Source organism: Propithecus coquereli, unplaced genomic scaffold (genome assembly GCF_000956105.1).
Source record: "Propithecus coquereli isolate 6110/MARCELLA unplaced genomic scaffold, Pcoq_1.0 Scaffold343, whole genome shotgun sequence".
NCBI lineage: Eukaryota > Metazoa > Chordata > Mammalia > Primates > Indriidae > Propithecus > Propithecus coquereli.
Window position 1 is genome coordinate 1,609,941 of NW_012149097.1, and position 20,235 is coordinate 1,630,175.

At 42.7% G+C, this 20,235-nt stretch overlaps 1 protein-coding gene across 1 annotated transcript in view; it reads left to right on the forward strand.

Moving 5' to 3' along the window:
- SCARB2 (scavenger receptor class B, member 2) overlaps positions 1–18,840 on the forward strand; it is a 59,773-nt gene extending 40,933 nt beyond the window's left edge. Inside the window, exons 6-12 of the mRNA XM_012650990.1 lie at positions 1,460–1,579; positions 4,264–4,433; positions 7,319–7,437; positions 9,059–9,132; positions 10,597–10,648; positions 14,248–14,406; positions 16,138–18,840. Of these exons, the coding sequence (XP_012506444.1) occupies positions 1,460–1,579; positions 4,264–4,433; positions 7,319–7,437; positions 9,059–9,132; positions 10,597–10,648; positions 14,248–14,406; positions 16,138–16,176 (733 nt within the window). The 3' untranslated portion in view covers positions 16,177–18,840. The remainder of the gene's footprint in view (positions 1–1,459; positions 1,580–4,263; positions 4,434–7,318; positions 7,438–9,058; positions 9,133–10,596; positions 10,649–14,247; positions 14,407–16,137) is intronic.
- The last annotated feature ends 1,395 nt before the right edge of the window (positions 18,841–20,235 follow it).

The following is a 20,235-nucleotide window of genomic DNA, read 5'->3' on the forward strand; positions in this document are numbered from 1 at the left end:
TACCTCTCCCCATGTAACAGTTTGGCAGTTGCCTCCACGTAGCCCGCTCTGGAACCCCAGTCCAGAGCCAGTATACACAGGGGAACCTCCTCCCCCGGTTATGTTGGGAAAATCAGCAGCCGGCTTGGCTCAAGTTCCGGTTTGTGGCTGTGTCTGGGTCTTCCTGCCTCCCCAGCCCCTAAGCGTTGTACACATTCAAATCCATACGGCAGCTAGAAGCTGCTTTGTTTGGCCTCACTTGATGAGCAGGGAATCTCTGCCCCTTAGACCCTGATTCCAAGCCCTCGGTGGACCACTTTTAATTCTTAATAACTTGAGCAGCTGAACTTCTCGTTCTTTCTCCTTGTTTCCAGATCTACAGGGCAGTGGCTTTAGGCCTACTCACCACTTGGCATTTATCATCTTTTTATTGTCTAGGGAGATATTTGTGTTTGAGTATAGTGTAGACCTTCTAGATGTTCTCTTTCTGTGTTCTATTTTGTGTTTGCACTTGGAAGAGCTTCTCAGCTCATGAACTTAGAGTACTATCTTGGCCAGAAGTTGGGAGAATTACTATCTATTGCCTGTCCTTTCCTTCCTTTTGCATTTTGTACTGTTCTAGTCCATCCAGACTACTATCACAAATTACCATAGACTAAGTGGAACGAACTGGCAGATTCGGTGTCTGGGGAGGGCCTGTTTTCTCACATCTGTATCTTCTCACTGTAACTTCACATGCTGGAAGGGGTGAGGGAGTCTCTGGTTCTTCTTATAAGGGAGCTAGTCTCAATCAGGACTCTGTCCTCATGACCTAATCACCTCCCAAAGGCCCCACCTCCTAACACTATCAACTTGGGAGTTAGGATCTCAACATATGAATTTGGGTGGGTGGGGGGAGTCATAAAAATTCAGTCCATTGCATGTACCATTATTTTAGAAATTAATTTTAAGACACCTGCTATCTCAACTGTTTTTCAAAGTTAATTTTAAAAAACCTACTATCTCAACTGTTTTTCATGAGCATGAAGTTACTTCACGATTGAGCTTTCTTGTATTCCAGGAGAAGTCCTCCGTTATTTTTGGAAGAGAGAATTGTTCAGAGGACAGACTGAGTTAATGGTCTGTCACGAATATTACAGAGCCAGACCAAGCAATGCAGAGTTCGCTGGTCTGTGGACCGGCTGTGAACCAGGCTATTACTAATGCTAAATTGGATCACAGCATTTCTAAACCTCTATGTAGGAAACAGTTTTTTTGGAGGAAGGAAAGAGGGGCTTTTGGCTATTGCCTCTGCGAAAATGAATCTGGGGCCAGGGGCCTCCTTTTTTTCCCCCTTGATCTCGTCCCTAACACCCCTGTGTCTGTGTATGAATAAGACAGTGTGGGTAACCAGCTCCACTTAAATCCTGAAAAGTCCTGACCATTTAAGAGAACCCCAAATCGAATTCGATCACCTTTCCTCTTTCGTGTGCTTATCAAGGTCACTTGACTGGTGGACAACAGGCAAGTGCAATATGATTAATGGAACGGACGGAGATTCTTTTCACCCGTTAATAACCAAAGACGAAGTCCTGTATGTGTTCCCATCTGATTTTTGCAGGTAAGAGCTTTAAAAATAAGTTTTTTTAAAAAAATAAGATCTCTGACGACAGGACCACCGAAAGGGTCGGGAACACACGCAACACACTGACCGTGCGTGGATATCCATGCCGTGTCAGCGATGAATGCAGATGGCGTGTTGAGACACAGTGGCGTGGCGTGGGCCACAGCACGGACTCCAGAGCCCGACTGCGTTGGCTGGGTCTTGGTTCCACCACTCACATCTGTGTGGCCTTGGGCAAGGCATTTAACCCCTGGGTGCCTCACTTTCCTCATTTGTAAAACAAAGATAGAAATGGTTGCCTACCTCAGGGGTTGCTGGGAGAACACATGAGTCACAGTCCGTGACATGCTTAGGTAGGGCCTATCCCGCAGTAAACAATATTAAGCGTTGGCTCTTAGTTGTTGTGATGTACTCGGTAAAGCATGAATTGACCTCGTCTTCTTGCAGTCTTCTTGCACTCAACAGGCAGCCTCTACACAGAAGACAGATAAATGACACTGTTGTCCACATTTCCGAGTCTATAGGTATTTGCTTAGCTTTAACCTTCCCGTTGATCTCGGCCACTCTCCCTGGCCCTGCGACCTCCCCGGCCCTCCTGCCTTGCTGCCTGCCCTGTCTCTGCAGGTGAACGTGGCTCTCCTCGGTGTGAAGGAGGCATCCTGCCCTCCACCCCGGCTCCCGCCTCCCACCGAGCCGCTGCTCTGCTCCCGCCCTGCGCCCGCAAACTGCTCGCAAGAGTGGCGGCCTCGTGCAGCCTCCTCTCCGCTTCCACCCAGCCCGCGGGCTTTCTAGAAACTTCTCCTCGCAGGCAGACGTGACCTCGCAACATTGGACACTGTTGGTCCATTACGCTCACCCGTCTCCACGTTGCTGTCCTTCCAGTGTCCCGTGTCTCACAAACTGTGCCGCTCGCCCAGTCAGCTGTGCTAGAGTCACTGCAACAGCGTCTGTGTCCCTCCTCTCTGACCCGCATTCAGTCACCAAGTCCTCTCGATCTGTCCTCAGAAATGGCGCTGGAATTCACCCCCAGCTCTCCCCCTGCTGCTCGTGCCGTGGTTCAGACCCTCTCCGCCCATCAGATGGAGTGTCAGGGTCACCTTCCAGCCAACTGCCCTGTTCAGTAAAAATGTGCAAATACTCAGTGATATTTGAAGGAAGGGAAAATGGATTCGAGTGCAGTGAGTGAAACGTGGGAACCCAGAAGGGATGTAGGAAATTTTCAAAAGATTTGGCACAGAGGAAACACGTTCTGATCTGGTATACCCACTTTGGAGAGCCATTTCCGAATATTTAGTAAAGCCAAAGACATGCAGACTTCGTAATTCTGCAGTTCTCTCCTAGGTGGCTTCCCGGGTTGGAGAACTCTTGTGTGTAACGCAAGGAGACACTTATACAGAAACCTTCATTGCAGCATTGTCATAGTAAAAAACTGGAAGCAATCTAAATACCTATGAAAAGGAGAATATAAATAAATTGTGGTAGAATAACCTATATGATGGAATGTCATATAGGATTGAAAATAAAGGAAACAGCCATGTACATTATTATAATAAATCTTAAAAATATCATGTTGAATGAAGATGCAAATTGCAGAAAGGCGATATGGTATACTGTTTAAATGACATTTAATAATAGCAACCAGTGCCACGTGTTGTTTACGGACATGCACATATGGAAAAGAATACAGACGTGCACAGAAATGCTAAACTCCAAATTCAGGACAGTCTTTCCTCAGGGGAGGCAGAGAAGGAATGGAATTAAAAGCACTATATAGAGAGCTTCAGTTGTATCCGTAATATATTTTTTATTTATCTAAGTGGTGAGTACAAATGTACTTGTTATAGTTTTTTTTTAATCTTTCTCTTTGCCTAAAATATTTTATTAAAAAACGCTGCAGAGGTGGGGCGTGTAGGGAAGGCAGCGCCCATGTTAGTCCCAAACTTCGAGAGACGTGGTTCAGAGACGGAAAAACGGAGCCCAGAGAGCTCCCGCCAGCCTTGCAATGGGGGATCGGCGACGGCCCGTGGCAGCGCTTTGTCGTTAGTCGGGTGCTGTGCGCGCGTGAGGGGTCGCATCACACGGGACGGTGTCCGAGACTCAGCAAGGACCGAAGGCGCAGTGACCTTGCGCTCCGTTGAAATAGACGACTGGACAAAATATGGAAACCGATTATTTTTGTTTGGGGAAATGGATATGAAAGTGTGTGTTCTGATCCAATGTGTGTCTAGCGTCGTACTCCCCGAGTCGTAAGCCCCCCAGGCCAGCCCCTCGCCGCCTTTTCTGCTTTGCCTCTGGCCCACCGTCCACGCCGGCCTGTGTCCACACTGGTCTAGAGGACTCTGCCATTATTATGTTTACGTGAATCTCCATCTCAGTGTTATCTTCTTACCTTCCTATCACGCATTCTGTTTTTCCTTGGCCTCGTTTGCATATTGCCGTGGTTGCTACCTCTTAAGCATCCTTCACTGCAATTCATCTTCTATTTAATCACACGGCGATCGGCAGAGCTTCTTTCGGGCATCCTTCTGCTTCTCCGTTTTCTACTTACCCTGTACGCTCCTAGCTGTGTCGCACCTGAGAGCTAGTGCTAACTTTCTGGAGCTCACATTGGCCTTTTTTTTTTTAATGAACCTGGCATTGTGAACATACCACATTGACTTTTTATTCTTGCATCCTAACAGGTCGGTGTATATAACTTTCAGTGACTTTGAGAGTGTACACGGGCTGCCGGCCTTTCGATATAAAGTACCTGCAGAAATATTAGCCAATACCTCAGACAACGCTGGCTTCTGCATACCTGAGGGAAACTGCCTGGGCTCAGGAGTTTTGAATGTCAGCATCTGCAAGAACGGTAAGAACTCAGAGAGGGGACGTGATTACGGTTGTCTGAAATGAAGAAGAATTGGAGTTACAATAAAGAATATGTTGTCAGTCCAACAGACAAAATGATTTTGACCTCTTAAGAATAATGTTTCTGAGCTGGGTACAGTGGTGTATGCCTGTTCCCAGATACTTGTGAGGCTGAGGCAGGAGGATGGCTTGAGCCCAGGAGTTCGAGGTGCTATGATGGCACCTGTGGATAGCCACTGCACTCAGCCTGGGCAGCATAGCAAGACCCTATCTCTAAAAAAAGAAAACAAAGAATAATGTTTTGTAATATGATTATTGAATGGTAAAAAAAAAATTATTGGCTTTTCTGTGATGCTTTTTATTTCTAGAATGCCATGTTGTGGTTTTTTTTTTTTTTCTGTGCAGTAGTTTAAAAATTTTAATAGTATAATAACAGCTCATGTTTACTGAGCACTTCATATGTGCCAGTCTCTGTTCTAAGTACTTTGCATATTTACATGTAGCTAATACATGTAAAGCATTAACTGATTTCACGTTCAAAACGATGCTGAAAGAGAAAGTGGACAACTTAGTTTTTAAGAAAGTCCATGTCTTGGCAAAGATTCTCAATGATTTTGAAGCAGTTAGTTTTAAGCCCTGGCCACAAATTTCCCGATGTTTCTCAATGTCTGAGCTACTCCTCTTCTTTCCGTGAGTGAGGCAGAATTATCAGCGGTACCACTGACAAAAGGATTTTCTTCAACTTGAAGAGACTAGTTTTAACAGCGACACGTTAGAGAATTACTCACAGTGGCCTTACGAGACAGTCAGTGGCCTCTTTTTGTAATTGTGGAAACTAAGGCTCAGAGAGGGGACACAATTTTAACACAACCCTTATCTCTGAGCAGATCTCTGCTAGAACTTAGGGTCTTATCATGTTCGTGATTCCCTTCTTGGGCTGTAATTCGTCTTTGAAGTTTCTCTTCAGAGACGTCCCTCTTCGTAACCTCTCTCTCCTGAATAAAGGTATCCTTTTCTCTTCAATAAAATAATGTGCTAACTTTTGCTCTCATGTCTAATTGATTTTAAAATCTCCTTTTGGGATAAGTCTGAGGTGAGCAGTAAACCTCCCTGTCCTTGTCTGACAGGGCAGTGGCCCACACACCTGGCCTTACATCAGAATTATCTGGAGAGTTATTAAAAATACATGTCCCAGGCCCCACGCCGAACATACTAGGCCCCAGAATCTACACTTTTAACAAGCACTCTGGGCGATTTCCGTAAAGATGGTGGCTAGGTACCTGCGGACACTGTACATGGGAACACGGTACCCCTTGCCTGGAGATAAAGACCAAGGGTGAATGGGGTCAGGTCCCTGGTTTCGATCTCGCCTGTTGCTTTACTCAGTGAATGGCCCTTTAAGTGTCCCTGTCTTCCAGCCCACTGTGCATCTGGCTCAAGGCACAAATATAGGTGTATTTTTCTTGCTGTTTGTTAATATTCTGCTTCCTCAAGAAGCTGATGCCAGAATCCACAGTAAGATTCTACTTTGTAACATCGAACCTCTTGCTACAATCCTTTTCCTCTTGCCTGTTACGTATTCCCAAATTTGGGCTGAAAAGTTAAATTCTCCAGGATTATCCTTAAGTGTTTTGAATTCTCCAGGGGAACATTTTTTGTTCATCCATTGGTCTCTGCTTGACACAGGGGAACATTTCGGACAGTGGATGAGTGAATGTTCACTCAGCAGACTCGGGCAGTTCTGGGTTTGAGTCCTATTCTGTTTGTTGGCAAACTGGCCAAGTCAATTAAGAAGGTTTCAGACATCACTTTTCTCATCCATAAAATGGGGGTGATTATAAGGTCTTGGAAGGTTATGTGTGAGGGTTAGAGATAATGTATGTAAAAGAGTCAGGACAGTGTCTGGCCCTTATTACGCCCTCAATAGACTTTTTAAAGGGTGCTATAGGTCACAGAGAAGGAACCTTTGGTTTTGTGGCACCATTAGCAGTAAAGAGCAAAGAACTTGTGCATGTGAGAGATGACGTATACCTTGACCACGGCTGGTAGATATGGAGGCAAATTTAAATGACTTGCTAATAAGCTCATTTCTCCAAAAATATATTTCCCTGGCAGCCAATTATTGGGTTCCTGTCTTCTTTTCAATAACCAGATCTAGGTTTCCTTTAATAACTTGTTTCCCTATTTGGTTCTTAAAATGAATAGGAAAGAAAAAAAAAATCAGAGTCTTCATGACATGCTTAGAGGCTGGGCATATAGCACAACCAGGCAAATACTTAAAAAAATCCTACATAAACATATTCAGGAGAACAATAAGGTCCATCTTTGGTAAAACAATAAAAAAAAAAACAAAACAGAAACGAGCAAAGCAAAAAACAAAAACAGACGGTCCATTTATTGGTAGAGAATTGTGCTTTGAGACAGAATATCCCTAATTCAGCTAGAATTCTGCCTGCTCAGCCTGATGGCTAGATGTCCCTGGGCAAATTTCTTAACTTCTGTGAACCTTAGTTTCTTCAACTGCAAAATGAGGATAATAGTTCTACCTTCATAGAGCTCCTGGGAGCATTCATTAAAATAATGTATATAAAGCACTTACACTTTATAGGTTCTGTAAATGTTTGTTAAACAATAAATAATTTAGCCAGGACTTTGACACATAACGTAGAATAATAGAATAACGTGGGGCAAATAAGATGTCAGAAAATGAAGTAAATCCTGAACTAGGAGGCGTAGAGTGACGTTTTAGCTTGCCCTCTTCCCCCAACTTTACTTAGGATAGCTTTTTTTTTCTCCCTTTAGGAAGCAGGTTTGTGATCAGGAACTTTATTTCCATCTTAGACTTTAAGAACAGCATCATTCATTTCTGTTTTCCTTAAAATGCAGGTGCGCCCATCATTATGTCTTTCCCACACTTTTACCAAGCAGATGAGAGGTTCGTTTCTGCCATAGAAGGCATGCATCCAAATAAGGAAGATCACGAGACATTTGTGGACATTAATCCCGTGAGTACACACTCATTGGTAAAAAAAAAAAAACAAAAAAAAAAACATGTGTTTTATTCTGTCAATACAGTGTTCACTAGTTTAGTCCTGAGCATTTTTGAAAAACATAGTATCTTCCTTTCCTATACATAAAAGTGGGGGGAACTCAGCTCAGTGTTGGTCCAGGCACTTCTGTAATTTAAAGGCTGAATTCTGCGGATCTATAGAAATACCAGCAAACCTGCAAAAATTCGGTCATTGGAAACAACTGACATTGGACCCATGTAACCTGGGCAATCTTCTGTTACCTGTTTTGGACCCGAACGTATATACATTTCTCTCACTGGGGCACAGGTCAGTGAGGTTGAAGAAGTCTCTTTGCTTATTTGCTACCAGGAATATTTTGGTTGAAGTTTAAATATGTATATTAGCTTCAGTCGCTTTTGGCAAACCTCTTTCTACAGGTACTTTTGAGAGTTTATTATATTGTTAATTTAAAAAGTGTCAGATATCCACACGCTTTAATCCTGTATTCATAGAGGAGAAAACTGAGAACCACGCTAAGAGGATGTGAGTATCGTTTCACAACGTGAGAGCCTCTCAGTGCAGAAACTAAATGAACGGTCGGAGATCCTCATTTTCGAGACTTTGAATGCTTTGGAACAATAAAGAAAAGCTAGAACATTCTTTTGGCACAGAATTTTATGGGCCCTTCACGCTTAGCTACATGCATTGCGTTTGTACCTGAGAAAGCAGTGATCTTATCCTTTGGTGAATAAGATCAGGTGTGGTTTTCTCCCTTTTCCCTCTTAGCCATCGATGGATCAGTTCCCTTTCATCGGCCAAACTGTTAGCAGCACTTGTCACCAAGGGATAATCACAGTCCCATAACCTCAGTGGGGCGCCACTCTCTGGCGGTGACCACCATCCAGCTCTCTGGACACGCGTCTGGGTTGTCCAGGCCCGAGGGCCCCTGTCGAGTCTCCCACCCACTGGAGTCCTTCTGGTCCACTGTTCAAAATGGCAGCACACTGGGGGCTTATTAGAAATGCCTGGTTTCAGGCCACCGCAGACCTGCCGCATCAGAGTCTGCATTTTAACAGGACTCCCAAGGACTCACATCCGTCCCGAGTTTGAGAGGCAGTGGTCTACCAGGCACCTAATGCAATCAACAGTCCTTACTCTGTTCTGGGAATCAGTTTTCCCTTGTCCCACTGTGCCTGTCACCATGGTAATGGCCACCCTGCGTATCAGAACTACACAGAAATGGTGCTGTGTTCCTAACGGGTACAGTGCACACTCTCTGGGGGTGGGCACACTTACAACTTTGACTCAAACGGTACAAAAGCAATTTATGTAACCAAGACATTTGTACTCCCATAATATTCTGAAATAAAAAAATTGATTAATTAATTAGTTTTTTTAAAAAAAGGAATTCTGTGTTTGAGAGGGAACTCTCCCGCCTTACCCCTCCTGGGCTCACTTTCATTAGCAACAAAAGTAACAAAGAAAAAAAAAAAACAAAAGAAAATAAAATGAATTCAGTTTTTTACCTCAAAAAAAAAAAGAAATGGTGTATTGAAAAAATTCTGTTTGCAGTTTAATAAATCCTAATGTTTTCTTTTCACTTTCTGATTTGCAGTTGACTGGAATGATCCTAAAAGCAGCCAAGAGGTTCCAAATCAACATTTATGTCAAAAAATTAGATGACTTTGTGTAAGTTTTGCTTCTTTCTGCAGAGGCAGAGAATGATTTTGCTACATTGCCTTTCTGGTGGGATTGGCGTTGGGAGTACAGACCCCTCCTGATTCTGCTCATCCCTGTCCCTCAAGGACAGGACCTGATGGGCATTTCCATGGGTGCCTTGGTCTTGGAATTTACGTTTTATTTAATCAAACTGTCACTGGGTGGGGAATCTGTGGCCTCCAGATCCTCAAGTGTGGCCTTTCAGTCAAACGGCCCAACTCAAGGATCCAGAAGGCCACATGTGGCCCCAAGGCCTCAGGTTCCCCACCCATCTAAGCACTTTATATATGTTCACTTAGAACTTTATATTATCCCCATTTTACAGATGAGGAAACAGAGGCACACAGAGTTTAAGTAACTTGCTGGAACTTACACAGCTACTAAGGCTGTGTGGCCTCAGCGTCAGCGTTTGTCCTCTCCACTAAGCCTTTCCCTCACCCACCGTGACTGTGGTTGCCATCCCACCGCCCCCACCTGGGGCCAGCCACACCTCATTTGGACAGTTAAAACAGTCTCTTGAGTCCAGCCTTTCCTCCCCCCGCTCCATCTATAAACTACTACTTAATTAGGACTCCAAAATATAATCTCCTGCTCAAACTTTCCAATGGGGAATTTTTTAAATACGAGAAAATGCTTATGACACAATGTTGAATGAAAGAACAGGATGCAAAACTACACATATAATATTTTATATCTATCTATAAAACTTGGTTTGTTTCCCCCACTGAATCTGTCAGATTTAATGCTGCATGTCATGGATCTTTAAGAAGCAAACGTAGTCTGCAAGAATGCATTTTGTCACCCGTGTTTGTATTTCTGTGGCAGTATAATTTAGCAGTTAAGAGCTAGAACCCTAGAATCAAAATGGAATTACAACCCTGGCCCCACCACTTCCTTGTGGCGACCCTGGGCAAATTTACTAGCCTCTTCGAGCCATAATTTTCTCGTCTGTAAACCTGGGACAGTAAGACCCACTGCATGTGACTGCTGTAAGAATTGAATGAGATTATGTCTCCCAAACACCCAGCACAGAGCTGGCACATGGTAAGCTCTCAGTTGGCTCTTGTTGCAAAGATGGTACTTCAGTGGCCTATTTACAAAGCACTCTGGGGAGTAGGTGGCGTCGTTCTGCCGAGTGGGGTCTGCCCTGTGATGACTCTAGGGACAATAGTAATCATTGCGATGAATCTGCTTTCAGTATCTTGTGTTTTGGTAAAAACACCACATAAACATGCAGCACTTGGAATTGCTAGATTGACAGATTGGAATCTAACTTCTGATTTATGTGTGTTTGCAAAGATAACTAAGAAAGCAGTAAATTGTAGGTAATTTAATGAAATAAGTGTACTGGAATTTTCGTATAAACTTGTCTCTCCAGGCAAGTGTGCCATCATGAGGGTGTCTATAAAATAATCTCACCCTTTGTCTTTGCAGTGAGACGGGAGACATTAGAACTATGGTTTTCCCAGTGATGTATCTCAATGAGGTAAGTCCTGAGAGAGAGCCAAAGGTATGTTTTTAGCCGTCCAAGCTTGGAACACCTCCATTATGATGTCTACTATTGCAGCTATGTGTAATTTGAGATATGAGAAATGAGGAAAAGATGATTTTTTAAACCCATTTGTCCTCAGAAAATTTCTTTTAAATGTTTACATGAGCCTGCGAACCTGCCTGTATCTGAGAGTTGATTTGGAGAGGAGGCAGAAATTTTCCTGCTTAAGGGCATTATTTGGGCAAAACTCCCTTCTGGGGGGATGCTTATGTACGAAACAAAACATAAAGGTGAAGTGAAGCATTGTCAGACACTGTTGAAGCAGGGTAGACAGCCGACGCTGAGATAGATGTCCAGCTAAACTTTTCTTTGCCTCCTCCTTTGAAACCCTGCCAGTTTAAGACACCTGTGATAAATTCTTTTCTAAATCACATATCACATTTACTATTGTTCTATAGCCTCAATTTCCCCCTCTCTTCCACCCAGTTTTGAGGGGAAAAAAAATGCAAAAAAAAACTAAGAATAGATTTTTCTCCTTCAATAAATTCTTGTTTGGCAGACTTCTGTTATTAACAACAGCATTTTTTTAAAAAAAGTTTTTATTATTCTCCTCTGTTCCCTAAAAATACTTGCTTTTTGTAGAAAATTTAGTAACAGAGATTAGCAAGAAAAGGAAAAATGAAAATCACTATTGTTACCGAAACTTCAGCACTTGCCCCGAGGCCGCATCAGAAGAAAGAGGACAAGTGGTTTGAGGAGAAGGAAAGAGAAGTTTATTACTTTGCTGGCAAAGAGGAGGTTGGCAGGCTCCCATCTCAAAGTACCGGTGTCCTGCTTCTGAGCAGAAGTACAGAGCTTTTAAAAGTTTTTAAAAATCTCATGACCTCTGCTTGGGTTCATTCCATCTTTGGTTAAAACAATCTTGTGACCTGCTACTGGATTAATCTCATTTTCAGCTAAGGTGGTCTTGTGACCTCTGCCTGGATTCAGCCCATCTTCAGCTAAAATGATCTCCTGACCTCTGCCCAGACAATTCCCTTGAGCCACCTCCTGGGGCACAAAGAACAAAAGACACTCCCCTGCCCCTCCCAACCACTGGTCTGAGGCAGGGATCCAGGTCCCAGTTCTCCAGAAGGCGCGGGGGATGTTTTAAAGAGACGGAAAACATTTTTGCTGCTTTTTTCAAGCCATTTCTTCTGTGACACTATTCACAAAATCTACACCAACATTACATACTGTTTTTAATTTAATTTAATTTTAGTCAATGTGTTATATTAATAACTTAAAAAGCAATTTAATGTTTTACATTTTGTAAAGCACACTATTTATAGAACTCTTGGAAAATTTTTTAAAAATTTATTTAAAAAGTAAATCACTGATAAGCCTCTCAGAAACAGGTGTGGCGGACATCTTCAGAGGTTTCCTCCTGGTATTTTCTGGTCTTTATTACATGGTTAAATCATACCATACATAGTTTTATAACTTTTTTCCTTCATTTAGCATTATAGTGGTAGCCACATTTATAAATTTTTGAAGGGTTTCTGATTACAGTTCTAAGATGAGGCTTTTATTGTTTCATAGGAAAAACTGAGGAAGTATTTACCAATTTATAGGACCTATTTGAGAATCTTCCTAGCTCATCATTGTTCATGAGGAGAGGCATGAAAGTAAGACTTTGAAAACGCAGAAGGGCCATTTTCACCAGTTTATGTTCATAGAGGTGGCATATTTGAAGTCACCTAAACCTCCAACTTTTGTTTTGCATTTTTGTTAAAGACTAGATTGAGTCCAAAACCATGGCGTGAACCCTTGTGATTTTGCTGCTTCCTAGAAAGAGTCTGATTGTTCTCTTCTCTAGAAAAATAAACAACTACAACTGGACGTGAATGTAGACTGCTGGCCCTCTGCCTTTTTACGGAGGAGGGAACTCTGACCATGAGGGCTCTTGGCCATTTATTGGAAGAATGTCCTAGAACCCAATCCTCTGACTCAGCCCAATGCAAATTAGGCCTAAATTAAGCCAGAATTGTTGCTTATAATTTTTATGGAATTAAGCTCTTCAGATACCTTACCCATTACACTGGGTGATAAAACCTCCTCTCTGCATACAGAAAGTGTTATTCTAGTACATTTCCTTAGTTATCAACAGTCTCTGGAATTCTGGGTAGCCCCACAACTTCCCGAACACTTTCTGTGGAGACCTCTGGTCCTGATTACTATAGATATAACCAAGAGAGAAATTATACTTTCCACTCCATTTTTGGAGTGTTCATTCACTTAATCAGCTAACATTAACTGAGCACCTACTGTGTACCAGCTGCTATACCCAGTGTGGAGGTGACTGAGATAAGTCTTGCCTCAAAGGACCTCCCAGTCATTGGGAGATAAACAGGCAGTGACAATGCAAAGCGCAAGGACAATGACAGGGCTAGACAGTGAGACGGCATAGAGAAGGGTCCTTTAACCAGGCCCGACATGGCCAGACAAAAGTTCTGGAAGGCTCGGACTTAGGGGGGGAGGGGGAGTTAAGGGCAACATACGTAACCTAAACATCTGTACCCCCATAATATGCTGAAATAAAAAAAAAAAGTTCTGGAAGGAAATAATGCTAAGCTGGATTTTGAGGAGGAGTTGGAACTGTCTGATATAAAACGGAAGATTATCTCAGTATTTCTGAATACTTTTTCTCTTCTTTTTCCAAACTATTTTAAGTATAAAAAAATGTCCTCAGTAAAGAGAAGATATTAATGTATAAATGCCCCTCTGGTTAGTCTAATTTATAAATGGATTTTTAGTATATCTAGTTTGCTAACAGGAGGACATACCCAAACTGTGTTTAACACATTGACTGCCACGCTAGAAAAAAAATTTTTTTCATTGGGACCATGGTATTTTATTACAAAAATAGAATAAAAACTTTGAAAAACAAATGATTCTTTCTAATTTAGTGCAAGATTTATTTTTTATTGTTTTCTGTGTGAGAGTCATATGCAACTTGAACAATAGTTCACTCGGTTCCCAAGGTGAAGAGAAGCATGAGTTACATATGCTTCACGAGGCCCCAAGCTCAAAACTAGCATGAGTTGGCCGGGCGCGGTGGCTCACGCCTGTAATCCTAGCTCTCTGGGAGGCCGAGGCAGGCAGATTGTTTGAGCTCAGGAGTTCGAAACCAGCCTGAGAAAGAGCGAGACCCCGTCTCTACTAAAAATAGAAAGAAATTAATTGGACAACTAAAAATATATAGAAAAAATTAGCCGGGCATGGTGGCGCATGCCTGTAGTCCCAGCTACTCGGGAGGCTGAGGCAGGAGGATCACTTGAGCTCAGGAGTTTGAGGTTGCTGTGAGCTAGCCTGACGCCACGGCACTCTAGCCCGGGCAACAAAGTGAGACTCTGTCTCAAAAAAAAAAAAAAAAGAAAAAAAGAAAAAATTAGTTGGGCAACTAAAAATAAAATTAAAAAAAAAACTAGCATGAGTTAAATACGAGTCACATGGCAGTTAATGTGTTAATGATTTGAAAGAAAGATACTGCAAAAATGGGTACATGCTGGATATTCAGTCACAAAGGGAATACTATTTTCTTGCCCCTCCAGAGTGTTCTCATTGATAAAGAGACTGCAAGTCGACTGAAGTCCGTGATCAACACTACTTTGATTATCACCAACATCCCTTACATCATCATGGCACTGGGCGTGCTCTTTGGTTTGGTCTTCACCTGGCTTGCATGCAAGGGTCAGGGATCCATGGACGAGGTGAGTACTGGCTGCAGGAACTTCTCCCTTCCTGCGTAACTTTACCTGAGGAATTCCTCAACTGCGCTTCATTGAAGGGCAGCCAGCTGGCTCATTAGGATGGATTCTGGGGTTCTTTGCTGGGCATACTGATTTTGTGGTTATGTCACTATTACTGCTGGACCAAATGGGAAGGAAGGGAAGTGTGTCAAGGAAGGCGGGGTGATAGAATTGTACCAACTATTTAGGGAATGGAATTCCTGGATGTATCCATTGGGAGTTAACTTTATGTCTTAAAAAACAATAACCTGAAAGAAAAGGAGGAATATGTAACAGTTAAACACCTGGGCTTTGGTGTCAGACTGCCTGGGTTCAAATCCCACATCTGCCATTTAACAGCTGCACGACCCTAGAAACTGTGCCCCGTCTGTCAATGGGATAGTAAGAGCCTCCCTTGTGAGCTTTTTGTGAGGATTAGCTGATGTCGTAAACATAAAGGCCCAGTGTTAGTGTACGGTAAGAGCTTACCAAGCATTAGTTTTTATTAAATATGATAAAAGAGCTCCAAGATTCTAGAGCGAGGCAGCCAGAGACCTGCTTGCAATGAATCAGAAGATACCTGTGACTGAGACACCATTGCATAATAAATGATTGGAGCACAGGAGTGGTTACTTTCCTGGAGGGATGGGACAAGGAGTTGGGTTGGCCTCCTTAAGTGACGTAGCCCAGCCAGGAGTCTAAATACCCCCAGTGAGTGTTTTCTGTAGGAGCCCTTCTTAAATTCTCAGTAACTTCTCTTTTTGCAACAAAGGCATTTTTTTTCTCCTCGTCACCTCAGCTAAGTGTCGGAGGCAAATGCGAAGTAGGAAATAAATAGGTTGAAACCATCTGAGTAAAAATCAGCTTGGATGTCCCTACCTTCCACATCTTCCATTATTTCTCTTAACCCATGCCAGTCACTAGCCTGAATTAGCCATGAAGCAAAGTATTTTGCCTTTTTTTTTTTAGACAGAGTATCACTCTGTTGCCCGGGCTAGAGTGTTGTGGCATCATCATAGCTCACAGCAACCTCAAACTCCTGGGCTCAAGGGATCCTCCTGCCTCAGCCTCCCAAGTAGCTGGGACTACAGGTGCTCACCACGCCCTGCCAAGTTTTTCCATTTTTTGTAGAGACGAGATCTCACTCTTTCTCAGGCTGGTCTCAAACTCCTGAGCTCAAGCAATCCTCCCACCTCGGCCTCCCAGAGTGCTAGGATTACAGGTGTGAGCCACTGCACCTGGCCATTTTGCCATTTTTATCTGTGGATCTTTCAGTCTGACTTTGTACGGTCACTGAGATTTTCTTAAGCACAAATGAAGCCCCATGGAAGTGTTAATTACTGCTCCTGCAATTAACCATCTCCATGTATGCAACAAGCAAGCAATTATTGAGCACCTGCTCCATCTGAGCACTGTTTGCCAGTAGGTTTCACACGAGGAAGGAGGCAGATTTAGTAGCGTGCGGTGCACGTTCCGGTCCAGGTCAACGCAGAGAAGGGTGCCACTGCGGTCCTGGGGTGGGAGTGGTCGGGGAAGGCCTCCTGGATAAGGTCAGGTGTGAATCTTACAGCAAAGAAGAGTCAGGCCAAAGAGGGACGTGGAATGAACCGTCTTCCTTCCACCCTCCTCCCCACGCCTCACCCCAGCTTTCCGCACTGCGAAGTTTCTGACATGAGCACTTAACTTCCCCGTCTTCTCTCTTCCATGTCTCAGGGAACAGCAGATGAAAGAGCACCCCTCATACGAACCTAACCGTCACCCGAGCCTGGCGAAGGAACCGTGGGAGCTGTCCTGACCCGGACCAGGGCGTGGGGAGGCCCCCCGCACCCTCACAGCTCGCTGCCGTGGGGAGGAGGGAGCGGCACAGTGCTGGCAAGTGACGAGGGCATTCTGGCCAGAGGTTAAAGGACAGGCCGACTCGGCTGGCCATGACGCCTTGTTAAATGATGTGGTCTCTGAAATTGTCTTTTCACGTGTCTGGCAAGTATTTAATAAACCCTTGTCTAGTGATTTTGTTGTTGGGTGCCAGTAGCCAGAATTTTGTGACCACTGTCGTGGAGAAAATGTCTCCACATCACTTGTTAATGCCGTTTGGTCTAACTTTATTCACCATGCTTCATTCACCAAACTTTGTGCTCACAGTCCGTATCTACCATTTTATTGCATTCCTCCACTTCACTCCCAAAGCAGAAGTAAGTAGCAGTTCGGAACCCAGGGTAGAATGGTAGCCTCATCTGATACATCATTCAAATGCATCTAATTTCTTCTTTTAAAGCATTACGCATTGCATCTTATGCTAATCTTCAGTTCTTAATTCCTCCAGGAAAATAACTCGGTCTTCCAACTACTTTTATACTGGGTAGGAATCAAGTGGGGAAGGGGTGGGTAGGGGGATACCAGTGCATTAATAGTAATAAGCTCCTAAGAATTTTTAACTTGTCCTTTTGTGAACCAAGAGAATGCGTCATTAATGCTGGTGAGGATAAGTACAGATAGTTCACGTAGAGTAGAACTAAGTGCTAGTTATGACACTTGCGGATAGTTAACTATTATTTTTTAGTGAAAATGATCTTGATGTGGAAAGATGCTTCTGGGAGAGCATAATCAGTAACTGATTTCTTTCCCCAGTCACTCCTGCCAAATGTGATACTGGATTAATTAACACACTGTTGACTGATCATTTGTAAAACTCTGAATATAGGAAATCCATCCATCTACAGCCCACGTTACACATGCATTTCAGGAAGTCTGATGAGACTAAAGAGACATTTCTTCTGGGGCAGTCTTTTTGGTAACACTGAAATTGTTTCTGTAAGTTCTTGCCTTAGATTCAGTTCATCCAGCCTTTTGCGGCTCACACTCACTGAACAGAGAAACTTGTGCTCTCTACTTCCTGTGACAATCGCTTTGCTGGCAGAACGACAGATGTTTAAGATACTGTACAGAGAGTACTTTAAAGAAAGATCCCCTGGGACCAGAAGCAGAGCCACCCTCTTCGAAAGACTTCCTGGCTCCAGTGTAACCTAAGTCAGAGGATTTAGAAACCATCATACATCACGGCATTCAGAATCCCAGCATATTTAAATGCACTTTCTTTGATTCTCAGAGTTCACCATTCATTTTTAACTGAGAAGCCTATACAGTTGCCTGGCAAAGTGCTTACAGAATTCTTTGACAACAGAATCATTCTAAGGGATTTTTTTTTCTTTAAAACTGGATTCCAATGTAAATTTCCAATCATAAATTTCACTTACACAGTTTCTCATCCCTGTATGGAGGTAATAAATTGCTTTAATTTATGAGCCCAAATTTTTCTTCTCTCTACACTGAAGCAATATATGATATGTTTCCTTCATCATTAGACTCTCAACTTTTCTATAAATCAAGATAGAACCTTTAGATACCTTAATTCACTAAAATGTGAAAAACTAAATAAAAAATATTTGGTCTTCAATAATGCTAAATACCTAGATTTTTTGAATTTATCAATATTTAGATAATTGGCATATCTTATTTATGCATGTACTTATCCACACTAATAAAACTGACAAGCCTGTGCATGCTTATTTGTTCAGTGTTATTTTCAGGATATAATCATCTACGAGGAGGAAATTTTAAATACTGTAAATGATAACAGTGGATGATGTGCACATTTGGACTGAGTCCCACACAGGCAGGGAGACCAAAAGCATATGAATTCCATATTTGTGTCATGTTTCTTAACAGTTACTTGGCCCAAATCACATTTGATGTTTTCCTTCTGAAAAGTCTGAGGCAAACCTATAAACTGCAATCAAAATTATAAATTGGTTAAGAAGAATGAACCTATTGTTCCATTTGGTTATAGATTAAAAATAACAAACTCTTCCTGATGCTCATTCTCTTGCAGCCATTATCCTGGAAGGACCCCCAAGACTTCGTGACTGTCAGTTGTCACGGTCACAGAACGCAGGTGTCCCATACCATGACACTCAACCGAGAGAGGGAGGAACCAGAGAGCTTAACCTACTTCTCTCAGGGAAAATTGGGAGTTGAGCACAGGACAGGAAATGGGCTTTGCCACTTTTAGTCCCAGGCTTTTCCCACTAAAGTTTATTTCCTTATGTTCTAGAAAGATCACTAAGGGTCAAGTGGAACAAGTACTACATGACTAACCCCTATCGGGGTTTTTACTTAAGGGAGGCTAATTTTTAATTTAAATTGCTCTAGATGTGAGTTCTGCAAAAGGTGATCCTCATACTTGGCCCCCTGGGCATTAATTGGAGTAAATTGCGTGTCCCTGTTAAAGAGAATACTGACCAGAATGCAATTCATGTAGCTTATACAGTTGGTTGATTTCATGTGATTCTTGACATGTTTATTTCTACCCTTAATGCAATGAAATGTTTCACTAATAAAAAAAAACTTTATATAAAATTGCACTGGAAGTCATGTCATCAGATGTCCAGTTGTCTTTGGAGTTTCGTCTGAAAGATGTTCCTTGACAAATGCAGCCCTGAGTCACACCCCTCGGGCCACCTCTGATTTCAGCTCAGCTGTAGCAGACGGTTACAGGCAAGCTGATAAGTCCCACTCCAAGCAGGTCCCACACTCTGCTTTTCTGTTTCAGGGCTTTTTCCAGAGCCTGGGAAACCCCATGCAACCTTCAACCAAAGGGGGCAAGAGTTCACTGATAAATGTTCCAGTCCTTGGAAGAACTCTCTCAGGCTCATTCTGCACGGTCCCTCAAGTAGGGCTGCTCACAGTGGTAATGCTTCCCATGAGTCCGGTCTCACTCTCCCGCCCTCCCACTGCTTCCTCCCAAATCATCTACCTACACTAACATCTACCTACACTATCCCACCTCAGGTCTGCTTCCAGGTAAACCCAACTAAAGTCAGACAAGCCAACCCAAGGGCTCAGTAGGCTCAAGAGCTATTGGAGAGGTACAGACGCTCCAGCTTTTCTTTCTGGGGACATTTGGACTGAAGTTACTAGTACAAAAATTCAAATTATCTTAAAACCTTTCCCATCCCAATACTGCATCTTATTTTTGAAATCAGCAAATCCAGATCAGTCTTAAAATATCTAACTCAGGCCAGGAGCAGTGGCTCACACCTGTAATCCCAGCACTCTGGGAGGCTGAGGTGGGAGGATCGCTTGAGCCCAGGAATTTGAAGTTGCAGTGAGCTATGATGACGCCACTGCATTCCAGCCTTGGCAACAGAGTGAGACCCTGTCTCAAAAAAAAAAAAAAAAAAAGATCTAGCTCAGTGTTACAAATGTCCTTATGTATCAAAGACACTTGATCCCTAGCGTATATACTTTCCAGGAATCCCAAATCTGACTTCAGCTGGCTTATGTCACAAGGGAACCTCCTTGCACTTATTTCTTCCTGCCAAAGGAAAACAGAGACACCTGGAACTTTGAAACATACTAAGCATAACCAGTTCAAATCAGGGAGTAAGGAAAATCCAGAAAATATATTTTTAAAAATAAACTATTAAAATTTATATCCAAAAACAATAATTAAGAAAGTACAGTCTAGAATGAGTGGTATAGAATACAAGGTCCATAAACACGTATACACATTTAGCGCGAGATAAAGGTCCCACTTCCAATAACAACTATATTCTTTAATTTATTCAATGATTTTTAAGTACCTTTATTGAGGTATAATTTACATACCATAAAAGTCACCTGTTTTAAATGTATAATATCATGATTTTTAGTAAATTTATTGAGTTGTGCAGTTTTAGAAGATTTTCATCAGCTCAGTAAAATCCCTTGTGCCAGTTTATAGCCATTCCCTGTTCCCACCCCCATCCCCCG